This window comes from Erythrolamprus reginae, chromosome 6 (assembly GCF_031021105.1).
Source record: "Erythrolamprus reginae isolate rEryReg1 chromosome 6, rEryReg1.hap1, whole genome shotgun sequence".
NCBI classification, from domain to species: Eukaryota; Metazoa; Chordata; class Lepidosauria; order Squamata; family Dipsadidae; genus Erythrolamprus; species Erythrolamprus reginae.
This window is the reverse complement of record NC_091955.1, coordinates 58,523,314-58,537,959: the sequence shown is the minus strand read 5'-3', so window position 1 is coordinate 58,537,959 and position 14,646 is coordinate 58,523,314. Positions and strand designations below refer to the sequence as shown.

The following is a 14,646-nucleotide window of genomic DNA, read 5'->3' as shown; positions in this document are numbered from 1 at the left end:
ACTGATTAAAAGTATTGAACAAAAAGGATCCATTTAGGATCTCCTCCCAATCTGATGAGAAATTATAATTGATGAGCATTCTTCAGTTCAACCTTGAGTCCACCTACAGAATGACTTTAACATTCTAACCGTAAGAGCCAATAGGAGAAAGAGTTCTAATGCAATAAACAGAGTTCTTACCAATAAACATAAAGTTTAATTTCAGTATCAACATACCATCTCGAAGTGGAGAAAATAGGTCACCCAAACTATTTCTTCCCAACTCTTCAAAATTAGCTGAATTAGACGTATATCCACGATCCATCTCTTTGGAAGGAACTACATCCAAACTGCTGCTCTGGGTCAAGCCTAAAAGAGGAAAATATGTTTTTTAAAAAAAATTACTTTAAGAATAAACTAAACTATCATTCATGCAAGCAACTTCTGTTTTCATAAGCAATATAATTTGGTATACAGTATTGAAGAGTCATAGCAATAATGAAACAAGTCCAGCAGATTTAGAGATTTATAATAAGAAGCTGACCTTTAAAAAGAGAATGCTGCCAAAATATAATTGGTAATATGCTCCACACAACCAATGGGGCTTATTATTGAGGAAATATAATTAATATTGAGTTGCAAGCAACAATCATAACCATTACTAACTATTACCAACCATACCTGTTAATAATTTTAATTGTGTGGGCAATGAATGCTAATAAATTGTGCCAAGTCACCCATAACACTGGTAAAATGCTTGTTTCCCTTAGGCATTAATTAGCAATACAGGAATGTTGGCAGAAACATTTTCTGTCTGAATGAAGAATCATACCTCTCCCATTGTATGTGAACTTGTAGTTCAGTATTTCTTCAGCATGAGTGAAAGGATCTACCTGGGCACCTTAAAGTTATACACCAGTTTATGGGTGCCAACAGAAATGACTATCACATTTTGTCTAATGGTAATACTGGTCTTGAATGCAGGACAGAAATGTTTTTCTGTAAATAAGTATTTCTCAAAAATTTCTTCCAAATCTTAAAAAAGGTATAATCATATCTGTAATTGGAATTTTCTGGACAGACTGCAAAGTTATTCAAAACAAGAAAATTAATAAATAGTACAGAATACATTATTTAAAAAATCATTATCTAAGCATTTGATTTTTTTTTTAACACCCAGTAGGAGATTCCATAAACATGTACAAACCTATAAATTTTGTTTCTAGACATTGCCTAGCATGGCACACTGGAAAATATTTCTAAAATTGACCAGTGTCAGTCAGAAGTTTGTTATATTGCTTTATGCAATTTTTTAATATCTTTTAAAAAGACATGCAATTTTCAAAAAGAAATAATAGCATAGAATAGTGTAGTGTAGAGTACAGTAGAGTATAGTAAGATAGAATAGGATAGGATAGGATAGGATAGGATAGGAAAGGATAGAATAACAGAGTTGGAAGAGACCTTGAAGGTCTTCTAGTCCAACTCCTGCCTAGGCAGGAAACCCTACACCATTTCAGACAAATGGTTATTCAATATCTTCTTATAAACTTCCAGTGTTGGAGCATTCACAACTTCTGGAGGCAAGTTGTTCCACTGATTAAATGTTATGTCAGGAAATCTCTCCTTAGTTCTAAGATGCTTCTCTCCTTGATTAGTTTCAACCCATTGCTTCTTGTCCTAACCCTCAGGTGCTTTGGAGAATAGCTTGACTCCCTCTTCTTTGCGGCAGCCCCTGAGATATTGGAACAGTGCTATCATTCACCTCTAGTCCTTCTTTTCATTAAATTAGACACACCCTGCAACGGTTCCTGCAATTGTTCTTCAAATTTTTAGCCTCCAGTCCCCTAATCATCTTTGTTGCCCTTCTCTGCACTCTTTCTAGAATCTCAACATCTTTTTTACACCGTGGCGATCAAAAGTGGCTGCAGTGTTCCAAGTGTGGCCTTTCCAAGGTATCATAAAATGGTATTAATAACACTTCATGTGATCTTGATTCCTATTGGGGAAAGTACTTTGAATAAAAATAGGAAAAATGTTCTAAATATGCTATCTTATGAGATAAAGAAGCTTGTTTTCATGTTTATTGGCAACTTCAAGATAAGTAGACTTCAAAATCCAGAATTCTCCGGCCAGCATTCCTGCAATTCTGGAAGTTGAAGACCACTCAAATTCAGCTGCAAAATTTGCAAAACACAGATTTAGAGCAATATGCTTGATTCACTAAACAAACACAAAAATCCTCACAGATAAACCATTACCTGATTTTTTAAATCAGCATTGCAATAAACAATGCTGGGAATGGCAAATGTAGAAAAGGGTCTGCATTCCATTATTCTGTTGTTCCAACTCTGTGTCTGTCTCTGTCTTCCTCCCTCTCTCTGAGAGAGAGGGGGAGAGGGAGGGAGGAAGGGAGAGAGGGAGGGAGAGGGAGGGAGAGGGAGGAAGGGAGGGGGAGAGAGAGAGAGAGAGAGAGAGAGAGAGAGAAAGCACACCTGAAGATATTGTATAGTTCGTTTCTGCAGAGCTATGCATTATGTTTGCCTAAATAGGTTTGGGTTTATGAAGATCTTCAGCTAAGATGAAAAGATACAATCAGTTTACTTTAGTAGAAGATAACTAGTTCTTGAATTAACAGCTCTGCCTCTGGAGCCCAAATTTCTTGGTCGAATTCAGCAGCAATGCCACACTGCGTATCTGTTTTAAGCATATGCAATTTCGGTGAAAGTAGAGTTTTATTTTTTAAGTGTGTATGTTGTTTATTCTGTTTTCCCTGATCCCAAGATGAGATCCATAGCCCAGCTGTAATTGAGTTAAGAAATTTTTTGGCTGAAAAAAAAACCCTTGCTAGAATGAATAACTGTGCAACAAAAACAACATTCAGTGGGGTTACAGAAATGTTAAAGCAAAACAAGGAAATAAGAACTTTTATTTATTATTTGGCATTTTTTACATAACATATTTTTTCCCCACAGCTTTCAGTTGTTATTTCATTCTCTTTTTTTTACCTGATTTATCTAGAGAAGCATCATTTCCTTTAACTTCATCACTTGGCATGGACTGGGGCAGGAAAGTAGCAGGTGCATTGGATGTAAGATTTTTTAAAATACCAACATTCTGAACTCCTCCACTATTGCTTGTCAATTTGACATCAGATTTTTTGCAAGTTTGCTTACTTGAACTTGTTTTGTGACTTGACTAAAAATAAAAATAAGTATGTCAGAAATATTCCAAATAAAAAACGTTATCTGCAACTATGAATAGAATGCTAGTATAAACCAGTGATTTTCAACCTTTTTTGAGCCGCGGCACATTTTTTACATTTTAAAATTCTGGGGCACACTACCAACCAAAATGACACCCTAAGACACTTTCCTCTCTTTTTCCACCCTTGTGTGTGTGTGTGTGTGTGTGTGTGTGTGTGTGTGTGTATGTATACACACTCTTGAACCATTTCCAAAAACAGGTGGGGGTTGGTTTCTTTTTTGTCTCTTATTCTTTGGCTGCTTTTTATCATATGCTTTAAACCAAGAGTCACTTCTCTCTCTCTTTTGTTTCTCTCTTCCTTCTCATTCTCTGTCTCAATCATTTTCTCATTTCTCTTTTTTCCTCTCCTTTTTGCTCATTTATCTCTCTCTCTCTCTTTCTTTCTTTCTTTCTTTCTATCTGACACTTGCTTTCTCTCTCTTTCTCTCTTTTCTTTCTCTCTCTTGCTTTCTCTCTCTCTCTCTCTCACTCTTTCTCTCTCTCTCTCTCACTCTCTCTCTCAGCAAAAAGTTGTGAGACTGGAACCTGAGCACACCTGACCATGTCTCGCGGCACACTAGTGTGCCACGGCACACTGGTTAAAAAACACTGGTATAAACTATCCTGACATTTTTAATTCTTGCAAAAATAAAGCATTCAAACAATTTTCAAGCTAAATGACAAACCAACATGATTGAAAATGTCAGCCATTTTATAGACAATAAAACTGTAGTTTGAATACAATTAAAATATAAACACATTTCAAAGCTTAATAAATGTGCATGATTTCTTTATTGATTTACTATAAATGGAAAATATTTAGTTTTCTTTTTTTAATCAACATTTCATCAATAGATGCTCAAGGTGTTTTACCTTTGAAAAACTGTTACAATTCTGCAATGTTATGCATTTGACAGACGTTTTGTGAGCACTGACTGATTTCACAGGTGCTGTCAGCTTTCTTAAATCATAATGGTATATTTTTCCACGAGAAGAGCCAACAGTGAGTGAAGTTCCTTCGGGCATAAATTCTACTGCCGTTAGAGGAGTTTCTGCTACTAAAGTTCTTAACTGCCTTTATATGTCAAATAAAGATATTGAACACAAAAGAGAGAAAAAACCCATAAGAATGTTACATACAATTTTCTAAAACAAAACCTTTTTATGGAGTTCTCTGTTGGGTTTGATCAGTTAATCTGTACATCTAACCCAAGATTATTCAGTGGACTTCATGGCCAAAATAAGATTTGAGACACACATGTTCCTGATTAATTATTATCTCTACCAATATGCCCATTTTATCTTTTTAGTTTTATTATTTATTATCTTATGTTTAAATATTTATACATAAAGTTAATACAAAAAGGTCATCATTTTTATATTGGAAACATATTCTTAAATAAAGTTAACATACATAGGTCATCGTTCTTCTGGTGGAAATATATCCTTAAATACTGCTGGTCATCATGCCTTCTCAATTTTGACAAAAATTAAAGTATGTGGCATGGCAAGTTGCACTCTCAGAGTCAACATTCTATACTTTATTTGTGGTTTCTGCTTTGATTTTCTTCTCATACACTCCAACCCTTGTGGGTTGATAATAAAAAACAGATTTAAGATTTTAACTGAGACAGTAAAATAAATAATAAATTTCAGGGCATCATCATTGGATTATTTTCACTTTTGCCATCTGATTTAATCTTTCTAATAATGAATTGCCGAGAACTCAAATTCAAGAAGATTTGACACATGAGTAATCATTTTCAGGTTTCATCACTATCAGGTTATCTTTATTGAAGCATGCAAAATTTTATATATAAAAACATTCTAAAAACCATTTTCAAATGTACTGTACACTTAATTTACTATTGAAATTAAAATGATTTTAGTTTTATTAGAGAGTTCATGTTGAAGATTTCAAAATAATATTGGTTTGATGTAAGTTTATTTATTAAATATATTGGCAGCCTATCTCACTGTCAAGAGGCTAGCTGAAAGCTGTCCAATATTATTTTGTAAATAAACAAACTGACAAGTATATATTTACCTTTTACTTGCTGTGTCATAGAGAATTATTCTTTTATCAAGACCTACAGTTACAAGCAGCAACTCACTGATGGGAGAAAAACAGATTTCATAAGCTGGAGCTTTATGAGCATTTTCGAAGTTATGGTATGGTGTCTGACTGTTGACATCCCATAGGGTTACAGTTCCACTGTCAGAGACGCTACCCAATAGTGCTTTTTTAAAGGGAGAATATTTCAAATGTCGTATGGGCTGTAAGAAAAAAAAAACAGTATTCCATAAATTTTATTTCACCTAAAGTCTGACTTAGCCAAAATTAAAGAGAGTCTAAAGATTTAAGTCAAAGTAATTAGCTGCACACATTCATAATTTTTAATGTGTAAGGGAGCTTTGAATTAAAGACTTTAAGTTCATACATACTTGTGTTAAATGCACATTTCCAAGTTGTTTTAAGATTTTATTTTTAATCATATTAATGAAAAAAAATATTTTTTACAGCAGTTCAGGATCAAACAATCAGGAAAAGACTTCTTGAAATTTCAAGTTATCATAATCAAAGCAAAAGAAAGTGATAGTGTGCATACAACTAGAAACCTCTGTAGCAGCTGTTAAAGTAGCCATGACATCTAGAAAAAGATGTGACATTTTTAATTATTTAAAAAGAATTGTAACATTTATATATTTTATAGGATCTGTTTTTTTAAAAAACCTGCGAAAACCTAACATTTCTTTAAGAACTGAAAGCCTTTAAGATGAGATATATTTTCTATTTCAGTCATAACTAAAAGCATTTTAGTTCATTTAGAATATACCACTCGTAATTTGGAAAGAATGGTACATTAAACAGCACTGGCATCCTTCAGTCTCAAAAGGCCATGGCATCATGCTCTGGATACCCCTGCACACTTCCCTGGATTCTGGATAAAAACTGCAATGTTTCATTAAATATGTTTCTAAATGAAGCAATTTCATAATCTCATGCAGAATGCAGCTGCGAGAGCAATCATGGGCTTCCCAAGGTATGCCCATGTTACTCCAACACTCCTTAGTCTGCATTGGTTGCCGATCAGTTTCTGGTCACAATTCAAAGTGTTGGTTATGACCTATAAAGCTCTTCATGGCATCGGACCAGAATATCTCCGGGACCGCCTTCTGCCGCATGAATCCCAGCGACCAATTAGGTCCCACAGAGTTGGCCTTCTCCGGTTCCCGTCGACTAAACAATGTCGTTTGGCGGGGCCCAGGGGAAAAGCCTTCTCTGTGGCGGCCCCGACCCTCTGGAACCAGCTCCCCCCTGAGATTAGAACTGCCCCCACCCTCCTGGCCTTTTGTAAGCTCCTTAAAACCCACCTCTGCCGTCAGGCATGGGGGAACTGAGATAACTTCCCCAGGCCTATACTGTTTATGTATGGTATGTTGTGTGTATGTTTTCTTAAATTATGGGTTTTTAGTTTTAATTATTAGATTTGTATTGTACATTGTTTTTTTCTATTACTGTTGTGAGCCGCCCCGAGTCTACGGAGAGGGGCGGCATACAAATTTAATAAATAAATAAAATAAATAAATAAATAAATAAATAAATAATCTCACCCATTTAAAAAAAGCAACACCTCTCAAATTAACACATAAGAGGCCAGAAATTGGTGTTCCAATATAAAATCTATGGAAATACTGTACATTTAACAACTGTGCTACTTAAATTAATACCTGCAGTGATTCATTTAACAGCTTTGGCAAGAAAGCTTGTAAAACGGGGCAAACTCTCTTTACAAATATTTCATTTAGAAACAACAAATGTGGGCTCAAAGGTGGTTGTGAATCTACTTGTTGAGAACAAGTTACTGAGCCATGATTGGGGGAAGCACTGTTACTTTTGCAAAAGGACTTTCTGGGTCTAGTACTGTATCACCGTTTTCACATAAATACGAGAAAACATTAAGTCCTAATTCAGCATTTTAATGACAATCCCATCCACAGATGTCACCCGGAAAGGAGGAGGCATATTAAAGATGGCTTAAGGTATTAACTATTCTGTGAGACACTACCCAACAGTCTGCCCCAAAGATGTGTTTTTATTCCCCCCCCCCCTCAGGATTTATCTATTTTTTGTTTGCATTTGTTGCTAGATCTAGTGTGTTTTCAAATTTCAAACTATTCTGCCAGTTTCTTGCCCACACAAAACCTGGCCCTGTTTATTCAGTTTTGGAATGTTGAACAACAATTTCCAAACATTCTGTTCAGTTGAGAAGATTAGAAAAAACATGCAGAACTTATCTTTATTTCATATAGATTTGTATTCAAAGCACAGCAAAATATTTTTTTTCCCCTTTGACAGAGAACTGGGCAATGTCACCCTAAAGAATGCAGGTGTGTAGAATTAGAGGGCCCAACAGCATTCTGGTGCTGCTGCCTAATTCTCTTAGGGATGCACTAGGATATTTTTCCCCCCGCCTCTTCAGATTCAAACTAGAATAAGTCATTTTTAAAATATGTACACATAGATTAGGTCGTAGTTCTCTTGCAGAGGAACAGAGCTCTGAGTTCTTTTACTTTATTTATTTCCAACATTCTGTTAGGTTGGAAGGAGTGAAAACAGTGAGACACAGGTAAGGTTTTTCACTAAAAAAAAGCACATTTCCTGTTGTGGCTCAACTCTGTGGTCATAGCACAGCATACAGCACTCAGAGAAGAGATTGAAACTGACACAATATCCAGTAGTGAGAAACAGAAAAGTAGTACCTGAAAAACCTTTAACTGAACGTCAGCATTGATACCACATCTTTATTACAAGAGCAGCCCTTTCATATGTTTAGTCAGCAAATCTGCCATATAAGTTTCACTGGAGTGACATGCAATTAAAATTTAACAACTTTTCCACGGTAGGCAATTCTGCAATAACAATGGAAACTTTTGAATCCTGACAAGATTGCCAAGCTTAGTGTCTTCTCTTTATTGCTAATTTTTTCAAGACCGACTCTGTGATTCAGCAAGATATTATGAAGCTAAAATTGATGGGATAATGCCTTTTTTGAAAAACTGAATTCATTATTTGTTACCATGGAACATACTTCCAATTGAGCTTATTTTCACAAACCTTCATATACAGTGGTACCTCTACCTAAGAACGCCTCAACTTTTCTAGATAAGAACTGGGTGTTCAAGATTTTTTTTTGCCTCTTCTCAAGAACCATTCTCCACTTACAAAACCGAGCCTCCGAAACTGTAACCGGAAAAGGCAGGGAAAAGCCTCCGTGGGGCCTCTCTAGGAATCTCCTGGGCGGAAACAGGGCTAGAAAAGGCAGGGAGCAGCCTCCATGGGGCCTCTCTAGGAATTTCCTGGGAGGAAACAGGACCTCCACCCTCCTTGCGGTTTCCCCAACCGCAAGCATTATTTGCTTTTACATTGATTCCTATGGGAAAAATTGCTTCTTCTTACAAACTTTTCTACTTAAGAGCCTGGTCACGGAACAAATTAAGTTTGGAAGTAGAGGTACCACTGTATTAGACATTTAGCCTGCTTTGAACACACATTTAAAAACTCTGCAAAAATGCTAGGAGAATTTATGGGGGAGTGGGTCCTACTAGATGCTCTCTACCTCCATGAAGTCTGTTTTTTTTTAAATAATGAACAAACAAAACAAGACATACAGACAAACTTTCAGATATAAAAAACACACAAAATGAATTAGCTTAATACTTTACAATTCTGTTTCCATTGATTCATTCTTTTTCTTAAACGTTAGTTCAATTCTTTTTTCTTTTCTATCCAACTATATAATTTCCCCCAAACTGTGTAGTAGTCTTTATTTTGTTTATTCTGTAATTTGTATGTTAATTTGCTTAATTTAGCACAATCTAGCATTTTCCTAATCACCATTTCTTCATTTGGTATGTTTTCCTTTTTCCAAGTTTGTGTAAACACCAACCTTGCTGATGTTAATATGTGTGTTATCAAATAGTAATCTTCCTTACTATGTTGTCCTCTAATTATTCCCAAAAGATACATTTCTGGTTTCATTTCCAATTGATAATTTAACATTTCTTTCAATCAGTTTTGAATCCTAGACCAAAATTTTTCTGCTTTCGGACATAACCACCAAATATGATCATATGTATCTATGGCAAATTTGCATTTCCAGCACTTATTACTTATGTTTGGATGAATTTTGGCCAAACATGCCGGAGCATAACGCCACCGATAAAACATCTTATGTAAATTTTCTTTATACGATACGGACAACGTCATCTTATAATTAAATATTTTCCATAATTTTTCCCAATTGTCTAACTGAATAGAATAATCAAAATTTATCATCCATGCTATCATATTATGTTTAACTACTTTCTCTGTATTTTCATAATTTAGTAAATAATTGTACATTTTGGTAATAATTTTTTTATCTGAAGTCTGTTGACCACCTCTTTGTAATTAGAGGTGGGAAATATTTTGTTCATTATAATGTTACATTTATATCCCATCTTTATTTACATAATTTATAGTGATATACACAATGACCCTAGCACCTATTTTTCTTGCAATAACCACCCTGTGAGATGGATTGGAATGAAAAAACGTAGTTCAAAGTTATCCAATCAAGCTTCCGTGCCTAAGGCATGACCAGAATTCAATCCTTTGTATTTTAACCACTGTTCCAAACTGGTTCTATATATATACATTTTTCAGATGTTAAAATGAGCATGTAGGTGTTTTGAAAAAGCTTTACAAGAAAATCAAAAGTAAACCATTTATTGTTTGAAAATGGTATTATCAACTCACACACACTCAGACCCAATTTTAAATTAGGCTACTTCTTCAAAACTTTAGAAACCGTGTGTAAATTTCACATGAGTAAAGAGAAGACCTGAAATATTTTGTTCTAATGTTCTCATGGCCTATTATATAAAATTTTTCTTTTTTTCTTTCCTATGTGCCAGATTATACTTAAAATAAATAATTCATTCAGTTTCAAGTAATCCAGCAGAAAATCTGAAACTTAATGTTTCTATTCATAAATTGCATTAAAAATAATGAATAATTGTATTAGCATCATATATGTTATATAACTATCTAAATTTTATTTACCAATATTATAATAAATAATCCTAATTTCACTTTTAGAATTTTCATCCCTGAGTCATACATTCCTATATTTTAAATTAAGATGGATCTAGATTTAACAGCAACTGAACTTTTCTTCAGCTGGCTATAATGAAAAGTTATAAATAGCAAAACAAACCACAGCCAGGAATTTAAAGTGCACATAAAAAAGTCCAATTAATATAATCCAGCTATATGTCTTTTAGCACTTTGTCACTAAAGTTCCAATCTTTCATCTCTATTTTCATTGCTTTGGTCTTTAAACAAAATCACATTGTCTATCAATAACTGTCAGACACAGTTTCCCAAATAAGCCACACATAAAGCAAGCAATGACAACTTTATTAGCTCTGCTATGTGGTAGCTTTTTTAAAAAGAGTAAACTGACTATTAAAAAGTTTGCACTGATATAATTGATGGATGATAACAGTGAATTAAAAATATCAAAGTTCCTTCAAACTGGGCTTTTGTTTTTAATGGACACAATGCCACCATCATATATTTTGCAAAGTTGTGCCATGTAATACAGTGATACCTCGTCTTACAAACGCCTCATCATACAAACTTTTCGAGATACAAACCCGGGGTTTAAGATTTTTTTGCCTCTTCTTACAAACTATTTTCACCTTACAAACCCACCACCACCGCTGGGATGCCCCGCCTCCGGACATCCGTTGCCAGCGAAGCACCCGTTTTTGCGCTGCTGGGATTCTCCTGAGGCTCCCCTCCATGGGAAACCCCACCTCCAGACTTCCGTGTTTTTGTGATGCTGAAGGGGAATCACAGCAGGGGAATCACAGCAGCGCAAAAACGGGCGCTTCACTGGCAACGGAAGTCCGGAGGTGGGGTTTCCCAGCGAGGGGAGCCTCAGTGAAATTGCAGCATCGCAAAAACTCAGAGGTCCGGAGGTGGGGTTTCGAGAACTTTGGTGTTTTTGCGATGCTGCGATTTCACTGATGCTCCCTTCGCTGGGAAACCACACCTCCAGACTTCCGTTGTCAACGAAGCGCTCATTTTTGTGATGCTGGGATTCCCCTGCAGCATCACAAAAACACAGAAGTCCAGAGGTGGGGTTTCCAATGGAGGGGAGCCTCAGGGTAATCCCAGCAGCACAAAAACGGGCACTTCGGCTGGCAAAAGGGGTGAATTTTGGGCTTGCACACATTAATCGCTATATAATAATATACCTAAGAATAGGTTATACTAGTAATGGCAAACCTATGGGACAGTTGCTACAGGTGGCACGCAGGGCTATATCTGCTGGCACACGAGCCATCACCTTAGCTCAGCTCCAACGTGCATGTGTATGCCAGCCAGCTGGTTTTTGGCTCGCACAGAGGCTCTGGAAGGGCGTTTTTTGCTTCCAGAAAGGCTCTGGGAGGATAGGGGAGGGCATTTTTACCCTCCCCTGGCTCCAGGGAGGCCTTTGGAACCTGGGGAGGTTGAAACACGAGCCTTCTGGGCCCACCAGAAGTTGGGAAATAGTTTGTTTCCAGCCTCCCGAGGACTTCCGGGGGGCCGAGGAAGTTGTTTTTGCCCTCCCCAGGCATTGAATTATGAGTGTGGGCACTCACGCATGCGCGATAGTGCATGTGCATGCTCTTTTGGCATCCGAGGAAAAAAAAGGTTCACCATCACTGGGTTATACCATTAGCACCTGATCATCTGCTTTTCTGCTAATGCATCAAACAATCCCACATTTCATACACATTACCCTGTAAATTATTCAATTAAAATTAAATAGAATCAACCAACTTTCAGTTTATGTACTTAGTCATTATCGCTTTTTGTCACAAATTAGAAATGATAGTGTCATTTTCAAAGATACTCCCAACTTTTGAAAGCTAGGTATAAATTTGGTGTTCAAGTTGGATACCTTCTGTAAGATTCACGCAGTTAGGAACAGATTACTGTGTCACTGATACGTACCTGCGTGCTTCCATGACCAAACGGAGCGCTGGATAAATTTGTAGCAATACTATGCAGGATAATTTCACCACTCATGGATCCTGAAGCAACATAGCAATCGTTCCAATTGAATGACACACAAGTTATTTCTTCTCTGTGATCCTGAAGAAGAAAATATGCAAGCTTTAATTTAGTACAACACTCAACGCTCAAGTAATGTTTAGATTACAAATACAGGTACCTCTTTGTAATCCCCAATCCTTCTGTGTCCACTATGGGTGAAAAGCAATGACACAATTTCTCATGACTCTGAAGGAAATGCATTAAACAGCTGTGCAATTCAACAACAAGTTTAGAAGAGGTTTTTTTTTAAAAAAACCAATTGAAATGTAGCCTTATCTTCCTAGTGTTATTCTTCTATTTATTTATTGGATTTGTATGCTATTCTCTGGGTCTCTTGGATTCTCCCTCAAAATACTAAGTATAGCCTGGAATAGTTACCAATTTCTATTGTAGCTTGCATTTTCAACCAATATATTTATATATAGTTTCTGTTAGAAATGATTAGATAGCAAATTCTTGTTCAAATGTCATACTTTTTATTTCTTCAAAAAATGAATGACTCTCAGCAGGAATAAGATGGTTTCTGAGCTGGGATAAAAAAAATTCCCAAAGCTGTAATTCAGAGGAAATATCCAATCAGGTGCCCCAATTCTCAATAATGCCCCCCCTTACTCTAATCAGAGTACCCTGGATCCTTCCAGGCTTTTCATTCATTCTTTTTACTATGGTCTTAGGATTCCTCCATTGTTGGGTAACTGGGTTCCTATCAAACAGACAAGAAGTTGTCAAAACAGGGAGCGCCATATCTAATCCTGTTCCGGTTAAGAGTGGCATACCCCAAGGCAGCGTACGTGGGCCAACACTCTTCATACTCTATATAAATGACCTTTGTGATCACATTACAAGCAACTGCGTTCTCTTTGCCAACAATGTAAAACTTTTCAACACAGAGATAACACAGCTACTCTCCAAAAAGATCTTGACTTTGTGTCTGAATGGTCAAACATCTGGCAACTCCAAATCTCAACCAAAAAATGCTCTGTCCTACACATTGGCAAAAAGAATCAGAACACCAAATACAAGCTGAATAAACAAAACCTTACAGACAACCTTCACTCCATAAAAGATCTTGGAATATTCTTATTTATTCATTCATTTATTCATTCATTCATTCATTCATTCATTCATTCATTCATTCATTCATTCGATTTTTATGCCGCCCTTCTCCTCAGACTCAGGGCAGCTCACAACATGTTAGCAATAGCACTGTTTAACAGAGCCAGCCTATTGCCCCCACAATCTGGGTCCTCATTTTACCCACCTCGTAAGGATGGAAGGCTGAGTCAACCTTGAGCCGGTGATGACATTTGAACCGCTGACCAACAGATCTACAGTCAGCTTCAGTGGCCTGCAGTACAGCATTCTACCTGCTGCGCCACCCCGGCAAATGACCTAAGTGCCAAAGCCCACTGCAACAGCATTGCCAAAAAGGCTTCAAGTGTTGTTAACCTAATATCACGTAGCTTCTGCTCCAGTAATCTCACATACTAACCACAGCATAGAAACATAGAAGATTGATGGCAAAAAAAGACCTCATGGTCCATCTAGTCTGCCCTCATACTATTTCTTGTATTTTATCTTAGGATGGATATATGTTTATCCCAGGCATGTTTAAATTCAGTTACTGTGGATTTACCAACCATGTCTGCTGGAAGTTTGTTCCAAGCATCTACTACTCTTTCAGTAAAATAATATAATAATATTATACAAATTTTCATACAAATTCTGTATGGCATACAAATTTTCACCAGACCAATCCTTGAATACAGCTCATTTGTCTGGAACCCACACCACATTTCGGACATAAACACTTTAGAAAATGTCCAGAGTTACTTTACTAGAAGAGCTCTCCACTCTTCCACTTGCAATAGAATACCCTATACAACTAGACTTACAATCCTAAGTTTAGAAAGCTTAGAACTACACCGCCTTAAACACACCGTAAGCATAGCCCATAAAATCATCTGCTATAACGCCCTTCCTGTCAACGACTACTTCAGCTTCAACCACAACAACACACAAGCACACAACAGATACAAATGTAAAGTAAACCACTCTAAACTCGACTGCAGGAAATATGACTTTAGTAACCAAGTAGTTGATGCATAGAACTCACTATCAGACTCTGTAGTATCATCACCTAACACCCTCTCCCGATTCCTAAGAGGTCAGTAAGGGCATGCATAAGTGCACCAGAGTGCCTTCCGTCCCCTGTCCTAATGTTTCTCATGTATACTAATATTATTATATCCTTGTATGCCACCAAT

At 36.5% G+C, this 14,646-nt stretch overlaps 1 protein-coding gene across 1 annotated transcript in view; it reads right to left on the bottom strand.

Moving 5' to 3' along the window:
• The window catches only part of NEDD1 (NEDD1 gamma-tubulin ring complex targeting factor), a 41,727-nt gene that overhangs the window by 8,257 nt on the left and 18,824 nt on the right, over positions 1 to 14,646 (bottom strand). Inside the window, exons 5-9 of the mRNA XM_070755865.1 lie at positions 12,278 to 12,418; positions 5,273 to 5,502; positions 4,099 to 4,300; positions 2,988 to 3,177; positions 217 to 348 (exon numbers count right to left, since the gene is read on the bottom strand). Of these exons, the coding sequence (XP_070611966.1) occupies positions 217 to 348; positions 2,988 to 3,177; positions 4,099 to 4,300; positions 5,273 to 5,502; positions 12,278 to 12,418 (895 nt within the window). The remainder of the gene's footprint in view (positions 1 to 216; positions 349 to 2,987; positions 3,178 to 4,098; positions 4,301 to 5,272; positions 5,503 to 12,277; positions 12,419 to 14,646) is intronic.